This window comes from Myotis davidii, unplaced genomic scaffold, assembly GCF_000327345.1.
Source record: "Myotis davidii unplaced genomic scaffold, ASM32734v1 scaffold77, whole genome shotgun sequence".
In the NCBI taxonomy this organism is placed as follows: domain Eukaryota; kingdom Metazoa; phylum Chordata; class Mammalia; order Chiroptera; family Vespertilionidae; genus Myotis; species Myotis davidii.
The window spans coordinates 1,307,323-1,320,183 of NW_006289713.1; the positions used below are offsets into that span (position 1 = coordinate 1,307,323).

General features: G+C 43.9%; 2 protein-coding genes across 2 annotated transcripts in view; one reads left to right on the top strand and one right to left on the bottom strand.

The window, feature by feature from the left end:
- Positions 1 to 2,235: 2,235 nt before the first annotated feature.
- FAAP24 (Fanconi anemia core complex associated protein 24) lies at positions 2,236 to 5,458 on the bottom strand. The gene is made up of 4 exons (XM_006762172.2): positions 5,109 to 5,458; positions 4,855 to 4,994; positions 4,521 to 4,673; positions 2,236 to 3,285 (listed from the first exon to the last, which is right to left on the bottom strand). The coding sequence occupies exons 1-4, from the start codon at positions 5,212 to 5,214 to the stop codon at positions 3,037 to 3,039; spliced, it is 648 nt and encodes a 215-aa protein (XP_006762235.1). The 5' UTR covers positions 5,215 to 5,458; the 3' UTR covers positions 2,236 to 3,036.
- A 254-nt stretch (positions 5,459 to 5,712) lies between these two features.
- The window catches only part of CEP89 (centrosomal protein 89kDa), a 74,362-nt gene continuing 67,213 nt past the window's right edge, over positions 5,713 to 12,861 (top strand). Inside the window, exons 1-2 of the mRNA XM_015562923.1 lie at positions 5,713 to 5,850; positions 8,805 to 8,911. Coding sequence (XP_015418409.1) covers positions 5,812 to 5,850; positions 8,805 to 8,911 — 146 coding nt within the window. The 5' untranslated portion in view covers positions 5,713 to 5,811. The remainder of the gene's footprint in view (positions 5,851 to 8,804; positions 8,912 to 12,861) is intronic.

Sequence of the window (12,861 nt, forward strand, 5' to 3'; positions counted from 1 at the left end):
CTTGGCTGGCAGTTAATTTGCATATCTTGCTGATTAGCCAATGGGAAGGGTAGAGGTCATACGCCAATTACCATGTTTCTCTTTTATTAGATCGGATACTACAGGACTATACCACTTAAGTAGGGGGGAAAGTTAATGGCATCCTCACTGTGGATTTGATATTGTCTTTAAAGAGAATGAAGTTTTGTTATACCTAATAGCATAGCCTGAAATCCAAGATACGTTAAGTGAAGAAAGCAGGATGCAAACCAGTCAGTGTGTAGTGTTCCTTTTAAGGTAAGACCAAATGGTGACATATACTTACGCACAGATTACCTGTATGTGAACGTTATCTCCAAAAGTGCAACAGAAATCATGTTTAACTCAGAAGGGCCTGGAACAAAAGTAGGAGGAACATTTACTGTTCACTCTACGTATTTTCATATTGTTGACCATGAGTATGTATTACTTTTTCAAATATAAGAACCTTAAAAAGTGAGTGTATTCCTTAAAAATTGTCCTTGTTTTTAAGAACCTAAATCTAGCCCTGGCTGGTTTGGCCCAGTGGATAGACCGTCAGCCTGTGGACTGAAGGGTCCCAGGTTCGATTCCAGTTAAGGGCACATGCCTGGGTTGTGGGATTGATCCCCAGTGGGGGGCGTGCAGGAGGCAGCCGATCAATGATTCTCTCTCATCATTGATGTTTCTATCTACTCTACCTCTCCCTCTGAAATCAATAAAAAAAAATATTTTTAAAAGAAGTGACAGCAGAGACAAAACGTGCCATTTGTAGGTCACTTCCTCTGCCCTCCACACTGCACAGGGAAGCTCCCATCTCCTTTCGGCCTTCTTAACTCCGACAGTTCTATGTACTAATGCGAGGAAACAAAAACGCTCAGGCCCAAAACATTTCCAGTGCTGGCTAGGCCTTCATATTTGTGCCATAACGGGAAATTTCTAAATATCCTCATCCTGTTTTCTCACAGTGTAACCTTACAATGGATGTCTATGAGTGAAAGTAACAAGAAACTTCTAGAATTGTGTGGAAAACAAATTTATTCAAGGAATGTCACCATATTGCTGCATGTTATTTATTATACAAAGTATTGTAAATAGAATAGTAATGAAAATATGACTATTTTTAATGGCTACAACTATGACTTTTACCATCAAAGTTAAATTGGGGTTACCTATATTGGTCTTATTTGTAAGTTTCCAGGCTTGGGTAATAGATCATTCCTTAACTCAGAATCTAGATGAGCCCAAATTAAGGCAGTCAAGGGACCATAACGATGGGTTTAAATTAGTATTACTAAAAAGGTTACAAAGAACTGCTTTCTAAGGGTACTTCATTAACCGAAAATGACAAGATTTTACTATTTCTATATAATATGAATGCAATTTCCAGATAAAGCCTGGTATCCAATTTGTCATGACTTATTAGATAAGCAGTTTTGGAGTAGCCTTCCTTCTAGTTACATGTCATTCACAAGTGGCTAACACAGCGGCAGTGTTAGATGGAGATGCTGTCTACAAGGTAGATAATATACTGTTTGATACTCAAAACATTTTTCATTTTGTTTAAAGTAGAAAGTACATAATTGTATATTTTAAGTCTTTGAAATGGGTTGAATTTTATAAGGTAATGATGTAAATGATTCATTTGACTTTTTAAAATGACATTCTTACCAGTTGATTTCTCATGCTATAAGGTGGATGATACCGTGATTCTAACAAGATTCACTGTTGACATAGTACAAGTTATATAGTTTAAAAACATAGCATTGAGATCTAATTTTGAGAATTAACAAGAATTTAAAATGTTCTCTAGTGTGCAATATCAAAAGGGAAGCAACACCTTTGGGAAAGTTTAAAATAAACAGATTCATTTGCCTGAGTTAATGTTTTTTACTTTTTCACTTTAATTCTCTCCTTTCAAAATGTTTCTATCCTAATGCACAAATGATTTCATTGTTTGGCTTTTTAAAAAACTAGTAACATTTCACAAAACTAGACTTTCAAGTTATCTTAGTATCTTTGAAAACATATGGCATCTTTAATTTTATTTATTTATTTACTTAATCTTCACCCGAGGATATTTTTTCCATTAGTTTTAGAGAGAATGGGAGGGAGGGAGGGAGACATCAATTGGTTACCTCCCTCATGGGCCCTGACTGGAGCAGGATTGAGCCTGCAACTGAGGTGTGTACCCTTGACTGGGAATGGAACCTGTGACCCTTCAGTCCGAGGGCTCACGCTCTAACCACCGAGCAAAACTGGCGAGGGCAGTATTTATTTTTTGAAGAGGCAAGTGTACCTTTTTATCCCCAGATCTTTCTGGACACAGCTGCCCTGCCATTTTCCTGTGTATCTTCACATTGTTGGGCTATACATTTACAAACACATTCTCCCCTCCCGCTCTCCCCACACACACATTGGCTTTTTATCTTTAAGTGGGTTCTCTCCACTCCAGGCTTTCTGTGTTCAGATGTGCCCAGTGATGATAAACAAACTGTGCAGCCACCATAAAGGAAGCGATTGAGGGAGGAAACACAAAGGCTGTACAACTTATTTACACTGGCAGCAACCCTCGAAGCACAGGTATATTAAGACCAGACCTGAAGAACAGTGGCTTTGCCACCAGGAACAAGGGGCTTATGGTACACAGTGCTTCATTGTAGGTTTGTCTCCTTTAGAAGGTTATAACCACTGAAACCTGGTAAGACCTTTCCATTACAGATGTAGGTCAAGGTCACACATTCAAATCTGCCCAAGTTGGCTTTTTTATCAATCTGAGAGTCTCTAATTCAAGGGACTCTCTTCGGAAGATCGCCACTGGCCCTCTTCATGGTAGCGGAACCAGGGCAGCACCAACTTAAGTGACAGCACACAGCAGCACAGGGCAGCTGGCAGGTTCCACTCAGGCCTCATCTCATCGGTCACTAGTTGCTGTGAGAGGAAATCTTTTTTTCTTGATTTTTAAACATGAAAAGAAAACAAGATCCTGTCGTTGGCGGTGTAAAGCAGAATCCGTAGTGGATGCTGTGAGAAGGGCTGTCACCGGGACTGTGTGAAGAACGCATGAATTTGCTGTGCTGCTGCTTGCCCAACAACCTGCTCCAGTTCTTGGATGGAAGCATTACTCAGCTGCTGGATACTCGGGAACTTCTGAAGCAGAAGGGAAGCTTTGATTTTCCCAACTCCTGGGATCTGCTGCACAGTTCGAAGTAAGAATGGCTCAGAAAGCTGAGCCTGTTTCTTCCGGAGAAAAGGGTTCTTACTGGGCTCTTTGGTTTGCTCTTGAACCTAAACCGAAATTGAAGAGCCAGCCTGTGAGCACCCTCTAGAGGACTAACAGTTGTTTCAGTTTTTAAATTTGGTTCAACTTCTCACTACAAATGTTTTCATATGAATACAAATTTTCATCAGCAAAATTATTGAAAGGTGAACCATATGACTACACAAAGAAGTAAGAGATAAAATTTTTAAAAATAAAAACTTGGGTTTCCAGAATGGTTAGGATAAAACCAATGAAAACATACTCTGAGGAATTCAAATTTGTTCCTATGATCCACTAAGAAATGTTTCAGTTGTATGAGATTAAGTGATGACTATCTCTAAATTGGACCTGCCTATCAAAGGAGAAACCCAGTTTTCAGTTAGTTATGGATTCAGAAAGGCAGATAATAGCACTCCAGCAAGGAAAGTTAGGAACAGTAAAACAAAAAATATGGCAGAGAGCATGGAGGGATCTGTGAACAATTTGGTTCTCAATCTTAGCTGCATGTCAGAGGGGAAGATTTAACAACAACATAAGACAAAGGAGACCTGCCTATCAAAAGAGAAACCCAGTTTTCAGTTAGTTATGGATTCAGAAAGGCAGATAATAGCACTCCAGCAAGGAAAGTTAGGAACAGTAAAACAAAAAATATGGCAGAGAGCATGGAGGGATCTGTGAACAATTTGGTTCTCAATCTTAGCTGCATGTCAGAGGGGAAGATTTAACAACAACATAAGACAGATTGATGCTTAAGCCCTACTCCACATTCTGATTTTTAATTGGTCTGAGGGAAGGCCCATGTATTACTGTTTTGAAAAGTTTTCCCACAAAATTCTGACGTACAATCAAGTTGAATAATCTTCAACGAGGTTTAAAAACAACAACATAAACTTGCACACTGAATGCTAATGCTTAAAAGATACGTGGGGATGAGGCAGAGCCGCTGGTAGAGGACCTTTTCCCCAGTGTCAAGGCAGAATAATTAATGAGGGAGTCATCACAGCCTGGAAGTCTCAAATCAGGTCTCCAACTTGCTCACTTGTTACACAGTTGCCTAAAATAGGGATCAAGCTCAGCTGGTTTCAGGGGCAGCTTCTGGACTTAAATTCCTCAAAAAGGCTTTATAAAGCCACACAGAATGATTAGATTGCATTGATGGACTCAGAACCATAACAAACAAGGGCAGCTGCTAAAAGATCCAGGAAGGTCAGTTGAGAGCCTCAAGACAGGGCTCTGATGGCAGAGGGGAACCAGTACTTACTAACTGGATGATGATACAGGACGCTTCCACCTGGCTGGCCACTGGGAGCAACACCATCCCAAGGTCCAGCACAGTGAACTTCTGTATGGCTGGGAAGTACTGTTCACTCGTCGGCGTTTTTTCAACTAGTGCAATTCCTTGAAGATTACTGGACTTCAAAGAAAAGTAAAAACAACAAACCATTTGGTAACAAAATTCCTTTCAAGCTTAAGAAAGCGATCCCTTCCAAAAGTGCTTGGAATGGCTAATGGTTTTATATAAATTATTCCATACACAAGAGGGAGGAGGACTAGAAATTCATTTTCAATGTCAGTTTCTTCAATTCAGTACTTACATTTCTAACGCGAACCAGCCTCTTTCGGTAGCTATTTCCTGCCACCAAATCGGCTTCTGTGATATAAAGAATGCAGGATCTGACCGACAAGTAAAAATCTACCGGTGCTAGGCCATCCTCGAAAACAAGTTTAACTTTCCCTTAAAATGCAGACAAGAAAATAAGTTTGAATGAAAAAAGGTAGCAGTTGGTTGAACGTTTTTTAAAAGTGGGGTGAGGACAGAGAGAGTTTATGCAGAGGGCAGCCCACCGACCTTGCATGCCTTGTGCCAGCTGCGACCCGCGCCATTTCTCATTGGCAACAATGTGCCCCAAAGGCACGTGCACAGGGCCTGTGCCATCAGGGGGGTTCCTATCCATGGCGGTCTCGATCTATAGAGGGAAATGCAAGATTGAAGTGCAAGGCTGTCCTGCACACCGCCCCACGTTCTACTCGAAGCCGGGGCGGGGCCTCTCGGCAGGAGCCGGTCGTCAGTGTCTCTAATTATTTGCCAAAGCCTAAGAACCAGGAGATTCCTGTCCTGGAAGCCCAGTCGCTCATTTTCGTCACCTTCCTGACTCCTCAAACCCCAGCTACCTCCGAGCCCTGGTTCCACAGTCGCGTCCTGTGTCTTGCCAGCCCTCCGCTTCGCAGGGCCTGAGATAGGCTATGGCGTCAGAGATCGACATCTCCTCTGGCCAATAAGAGAACGGACAGCAGCACAGTTTCCGCCCCGGAGGGATTTTGAATGGGACCCGCTGGTTGCCAAGAGCGACGGGTATGAAGTATCCTTGGCTCTAATTGGCCGGTGGGAGAGCAGAGCCAGTAGCAGACGTGGTTGTTGCGGAGTCCCCTGAGTAGAAAAAGCGTCCGGGGCCCGGCCAGCGGGCGGGGACCAGGCTATGGGGAGCGGTCCTGGCCTTTGAGGAGACTTGCTCGTCGGTCCAGACCCGCTGGGACCATTCCCCACAGCAAAGATGCTCCTGGGGGTTCCAAGAGGCCGCAAGAGCCAGTTTGTAAGTAAATTCTTGCGCGGCCTGCGCCCTGGCCTGGGGGCCAGGAGTTAAAGGAGGAGGGCTTGGGATTTGGCTTGAGATTGAGTCCAGGTAGCGGCGCATGGGGAAGTGGTTTACCATTCGAAAAGGCCCGGTCTTTTGTGCTCTAAAGAATCCTTTATCCCAGGTGAGCCCCAGTCGGACAGGAATCGCCCAGGCTCCCCACGTCGTTCTCTCAGGTGTCGGGGAGCTCACTCCTGCCCGCCACAGACCTGCCCCACTGCTGGGTGTCCCCCATGGGGAGTCATTCCTGATTCCTCCCCGCCACCCACCACGGACACCCTGTCAGAAGTTCTTTAGATTCTACCCACCAAATACATCCGGCAGCTGTTCCCGCCCGGCCTGTCCAGCTGCATCTACCTGAACTGATGCAGCAGCTCCTCGCTATTTCTTTGCCCTTTTTTGCTACGTACTTGCTCTAGTAACCTGACTCCAACAATCCGTTAACACAAACCTCCCACCCCCATCCCGCACAACCAATCTATTGATCTTACCAGTGTTCTCACTGTCCTCATTTCCAGCCCTAGTTTCTAATTCCATAGTCTATCATTATCATCACTCCTGTATACACCCCCAACTCCCGTGCTGCTGTCTCTTTCACCGCTTGCCTATATCCAGTTCCCCATAAACGTAATACTTTAAGCATTTTGGTAAATAGAAAGCATGTCTGACTTGCCTACCTGTTCGCAGCCCCCGCACCTGCAGCGAGCATTTCAGACAGGCTGAGAAGCAGGGAGGACGTACTTGAGGCATATTTTTGCATTGCAATTTTACTTACTCAGCGTGGCATTATTAAGTTCCTGCTCTGTGTCAGACACCCACAATTAATTGACAGCCTATGGCCACACTGTACAAAGGATAGACAAACCCTTAAGTGATTCATCACAGAGAATATGTGTAGAGAAGAGGAGGCGGGTAGCAAGAAATGAATCTGGTTTCATTGGTGTTCATTGGGAGGAACCAACAGATAGCAGCTTAGCAGCCACACTAGGCCCTTTACCTGTCATCAAGAGACGGGGGCTACCCATGAGGGTTTTCCTGGTGGGTTGAGATGGGTTCATCCTGTGTTTTAGAGGCTGAGGTAGGAGGGCCACAGCTGGAAATGATTATAGTGGTACAGTGAGAAATGTTTAGCGTATTATGGGAGGTTCACTCTATTAAAAAAAAAGCAAAGCTCATGCAATGTCTCTAGAGTTGAAGGCCTTTTTGGAGGATGTGAGCCATACTGGATGTGAGCCCCTAGGAATTCAAAGGTGAAGAAAACAACCTTTTTTTCTTTTTTCTCCTTGAGCATCTCCTTGGTGTGGGGTTTGGAGGGGGGGGAGATAGGGAATGGGGGAGGAGGCAGATATTAAACTGTCAAATTGTGTGACCAGTACGGGATGGTAGGTGCTCCATAGTGAGGTAAACAGAGAATAGAGGAATACAACAGACACTGCTCTGGAATGCCTGTTCTTGGGGTTGGCATGCAAGTGAAACTGAGGGTGGCGGGGGGGGCGGTGCTGCAGGAGGCATTTGGGAGGTCTGCCCATCCCTCCTGAAGGATGCCCCCAACCCTGGCTGTTCCCCTTGGTTGTACCTCTCTTCTCTCCCATACCTTATGGCTACCACTGCTTCATTAATCTTTCCAGGGCCATTTTCAGTGGGTGCTCCTCACTAGGCCACAGGAACACCTTAGTCTTGTTTCAAAACTCTTCAATGGAAACAATCCCCATGCTTATTCCCAACCCAATGTTCTAGCCCAGTGAGGCGAACCTATGACATGCGTGTCAGGTGACATGCGAACTCATTTTTTTGGTTGATTTTTCTTTGTTAAATGGCATTTAAATATATAAAATAAATATCAAAAATATGAGTCTTTGTTCTACTATGGTTGCAAATATCAAAAAAATTTCTATATGTGCACAGGACCAGAGTTAAGTTAGGGTTTTACAAAATGGTGACACGCCGCGCTCAAAAGGTTTGCCATCACTGTTCTAGCCTCTCCCTCTCAGATGCCTCTATATTACTATAATCCCGCAAACTGGATACTTGTTATTTCCAGAGCACTGCCACTAATGTCTTGCTTTATTCCTTTGTTCATGCTGTTCCCTCTTCCTAGAATCCTTTCCTTCATATTTCCCAAATGTGAGAGCAGTGGCCATCTTTGAAGATCTAGTCTAAATTTCTCTGTGGTTTTCTCCAAGAGGCCCCCTTCCCTCCCTGTGTCACCTCAGCACTTTTTCTTACCTTTCCCCTGGCACATTCCGTAGTTCCCCGTTGTATGATAAGTTCTGGCATGGTTTCCTCTGTACTCTCCCTCCTTGAGGATGTCGACAAGGTGTATTAATTGCTGTCATGGTGTTTTGCTTCTAGTAGGTGTGAATGAATGGCTGGTGCACAGAATATGATTGGGCTATTCTCAGAAACTTCTGAGAGACTCCCAGTTGCCTAAAGCAGATTCCCCTACTTTCAATGTGTATATGAACTAGTTTTTGTTATTCTGCATCATCAAAACTACCTAAAATCTACAGGTGTAGAACAAAGTGCTAAGTGCTGGAGTTCAGGGTTGATAAAGACAAGACCGTTGCCTGTTCCCAGGAAGCTTCTGTTCTGTAGGGGGTTGGCAAGTGAGTGCCTAGGGTCACCAGAGGCAGTGCTGTAAGACAAGTAAGTGGAGGTGCTTCGGGGCTCCCCTAGGGTTCAGGAAAGCTGCTCTGAGGAGGAAAGGTGAGAAGGCCCCACTATAGGCAGCGGTAATGGTGCTCCCTGGGTGGGCATGCTTGCCGGGCCAGATGAGCAAGGGGAGGAGTGGACCTTCTGGTGGGGCTAGATCCCTGAACTGCCAGTGTCCCTTCTCAGGCCTAGGGAGTGGTGGTGACAGGACCCAGGTGATTCTTTACACCAGTGATCTGTTCTGGGTTTTATTTGTGCAGAAACACATCATCCATGGCCTTCTACCTGCAGCCAGCATTGCACCGAAGCCAGCTGTGCCCCGCACACCTCCTCCCCGCAGCCCCAACCCCTCTCCAGAGAGACCGAGGTGAGTCTCAGGTGAGCAGGCACTGAGGTCACCCTTGTGCTCAGTTGCCAAGTGGTGGGTCCTAGAACTGATCCAACTGGCAAGATTACAAGAAGGGTGATTAGAATCATGTCCTTTGAAATATTTATCATGGCTCCATAATTTAATATGATTTCTCTGTGGGATAATGGCCTATCTCTTTCAGGGGTGGACTCCTCCCATTTTGTAACTGAATGCAGTTAGTATTTTTCAAAATATTAAAGCCCAAGTATTGCAGTTGATGGTATGTTAAAAGGAATTTTAATTGTGGACATAATTTTCTCTTTAAACGTAAGTCGGCCTTTCAAAAGAACTGCTTTGTGGGAGGAAATGAGAAGCGGGTTCACTTCCCAGGGCCTGGGATTCCCACGTCCTCCAGTGCTCCTAACACATCCGTTAGATGACTTTGTTTTATACATCATCGAAGCTAAGGCCCCTGCTGTGCTCTCCAAGATTGTAAATATAGGAGAATTTTAGACTGTTTTTTGTTCAGCAGATACCTGGATGCATGACTTGACTATTAACAATGAGAACAAATTTCCTTCCAGGGTGATACCTTCTAGTGTTCTTTGAAACTAGAATCTTGGATGCCTCCTGATTAAAAAACACAAATATTTTTAGTGTTTGTTTTCTCCTTTAGTATAATCTTGATAATAAGAATAGCCATTTATGCCGAAACCGGTTTGGCTCGGTGGATAGAGCGTCGGCCTGCGGACTGGGAGGTCCTGGGTTCGATTCCGGTCAGGGGCATGTACCTTGGTTGTGGGCACGTCCCCAGTGGGGAGTGTGCGGGAAGCAGCTGGTCGATGTTTCTCTCTCATGGATGTTTCTAACTCTCTATCTCTCTCCCTTCCTCTCTGTAAAAACTCAATAAAATATATTAAAAAAAAAAAAGAATAGCCATTTATTAGTACTTACTCTGTGTCAAGGAATCTAATAAGTGCTCTAGAAGTGTTATTTCTTTTCATCCTCTCATGACCCTATGAGAGAGGTCCTGTTGGCATCTCTCTGAGCTCAAGTGTTCAGCATTTGCCTGAAGTCTCACAGCTGGCAAGCAGTGGCATCGCTGCGATGCACTTGAAGGTCTGTCCAGCTCCATTAAGTAGTGTTATTAGAACTTAAATGTTTAGATAGCAGCAGCAATAATGAGAAGGTTAGCTTTACATCCCATTATAAAGCAGAAAAGCAAAAGAACAAGTCATATCCTGCCAAGCATGCTATAGACTCATTAGAAAACTTCCATAGTCTCTGTGATTTACAGAAATATCTTCCCAGATTGTAATCTTTATAAACCCCAAATAAACAACATGGCTTTAGCAAACTTAGCATACTTCTAGATCTTTTTATTTTCAAAAAATAACATTTAAATTAATCTTTGATATTATTCCACTTCATGTGTAGTATAATAGTGTAAGAGTCCTTTGCTATTTACTTCGATTGCCTCCTTCCCATCCATTATGTAACTGTTGTCATACATTTTATCTATTATAAACTGCATGATATATTACTATTTTTGCTTTAGACAGTAGTTTATCTTTTTTTAAATATATTTTATTGATTTTTTACAGAGAGGAATGGAGAGGGATAGAGAGTTAGAAACATCAGTGAGAGAGAAACATTGATCAGCTGCCTCCTGCACACTTCCTACTGGGGATGTGCCCACAACCAAGGTACATGCCCTTGACCGGAATCGAACCCGGGACCCTTCAGTCTGCAGGCCGAAGCTCTATCCACTGAGCCAAACCGGTTAGGCAGTTGTTTATCTTTTTAAAAACAGGATGTGGCCCTAACTGGTTTGGCTCAGTGGATACCTTCTCCCTTCCTCTCTGTAAAAAATCAATAAAATATATTAAAAACAAAACAACAACAAAAACAAAACAGGGTGTGTATTTTTAGGTATAATAGACTATATTCAACTTCATATTTTAAAAAATATTTTTATTTATTTCCGAGAGGAAGGGAGAGGGAGAGAGAGATAAAAACAGATCGAGCCCACAACCCGGGCATGTGCCCTGACTGGGAATTGAACTGTGACCTCCTGGTTCATAGGCCTATGCTCAACCACTGACCTGCACTGGCCGGGCCATATTTAAAATTTATAATGGGTAAATTTTTTTTTTTAAATATATTTTATTGATTTTTTACAGAGAGGAAGGGAGAGAGATAGAGAGTTAGAAACATCCATGAGAGAGAAACATCGATCAGCTGCCTCCTGCACATCTCCTACTGGGAATGTGCCCGCAACCCAGGTACATGCCCTTGACCGGAATCGAACCTGGGATCTTTCAGTCCCCAGGCTGACGCTCTATCCACTGAGCCAAACCGGTTTCGGCAATGGGTAAATTTTTGACATAGGTTTACACCTGTGAAACCATCACCATAATCAAGATAATAAATATCCATTATTCCCCAAAGTTTAATGCCCCTCTCTTTTACCTCCCATTCCCCTCACCAGCCGTCCTCATCCCCATTCCCAAGCAACCATTGATCTGCTTTCTGTCACTATAGATTAGTCTGCATTTTCTTTCTTTTTTTACAAAAATATCTTTTATTTATTTTTCACAGAGAGGAAGGGAGAGGGATAGAGAATTAGAAACATCCATCAGCTGCCTCGTGCACACCCCTCACTGGGGATGTGCCCACAACCGAGGTACATGCTCTTGACCGGAATTGAACACGGAACCCTTCAGTCCGCAGGCCGACGCTCTATCCACTGAGCCAAACCAGCCAGGGCTCTTTGCTTTCTTTTTTTTTTTAATTTCAGATTTACTGTTTCTTTTGTCTCTTTTTTATTTTATTTTTTTATTTTTATTGATTTCAGACAAAAAGGGAGAGGGAGAGAGAGATAGAAATATTAATGATGAGAGAGAATCATTGATCGGCTGCCTCCTGCATGTTCCCTACTGGAGATCGAGCTTGCAACCTGGCATGTGCCCTTGACTGGAATCAAACCCAGGACCCTTCAGTAGATAGGCTGACGCTCTATCCACTGAGCTAAACCAGGTAGGGCTAGTCTGCATTTTCTAGAATTTTATATAAACAGGATTACACAACATAATTAAGCTGTCCTCTTTCATTCAGTATAATTATTTTGACATTCATCCATATAGTTGTGGAAATGAGTTAATTTGTCTTTTATATTGCTGAGTAGTAAATATTCCATTACATGAATATGCCACAGTTTACTTATCTACTCACCTATTGATGGATATTTAGGTTGTTTCCAGTTTGGGGTTACTAGAAATAAAACTGCTATGAACATTTGTGCACAAATCCTTGTTTGGACATATGTTTTCATTTCTCTTGGGTAAATATCTAGGAATGAAATACCTGCTTCATGTACTAGGTGTATATTTAACTTACTAAGAAATTGCCAAACTATTTCCCAAAGTTGTGATTCTGTTTATTTCCCACCAGCAGTGTATGAGTTCCAGTTTCTTCACATCCTAAGCAATGTTTGGTTTGGTCAGTCTTGTGTGTGTGTGTATATATTATATATATATACTAGAGGCCCGGTGCACAAAAATTTGTGCACTCAGGGGCGAGGGGGTCCCTCAGCCCGGCCTGTGCCTTCTCGCAGTCTGGGACCCCTCGGGAGATAACAACCTGCTGGCTTAGGCCTGCTCCCGGCTGGCAGAGGGCAGGCACAATCCCTAGGTGCAGCCCCTGGTTGGGCTCAGAGCAGGGCCGATTGGGGAGTTGGGGCACCGCCCCCTGTCATACACAGAGCAGGGCGATCGGGAGATTGTGATGCCACTCTCAGTCACGCTCAGGGTAGGGCTGATTGGGGGGTTGGGTCACCGCCCCCTGTCACACGAAGGGGTCGATGGGGGGGTTGCGGCTCTGTACCCTGTCACGCACACAGCAGGGGCCATCAGGGGGGTGGGGCACCGCCCTCTATCACCCACAGAGCAGGGGTGATCAGGGGGTGG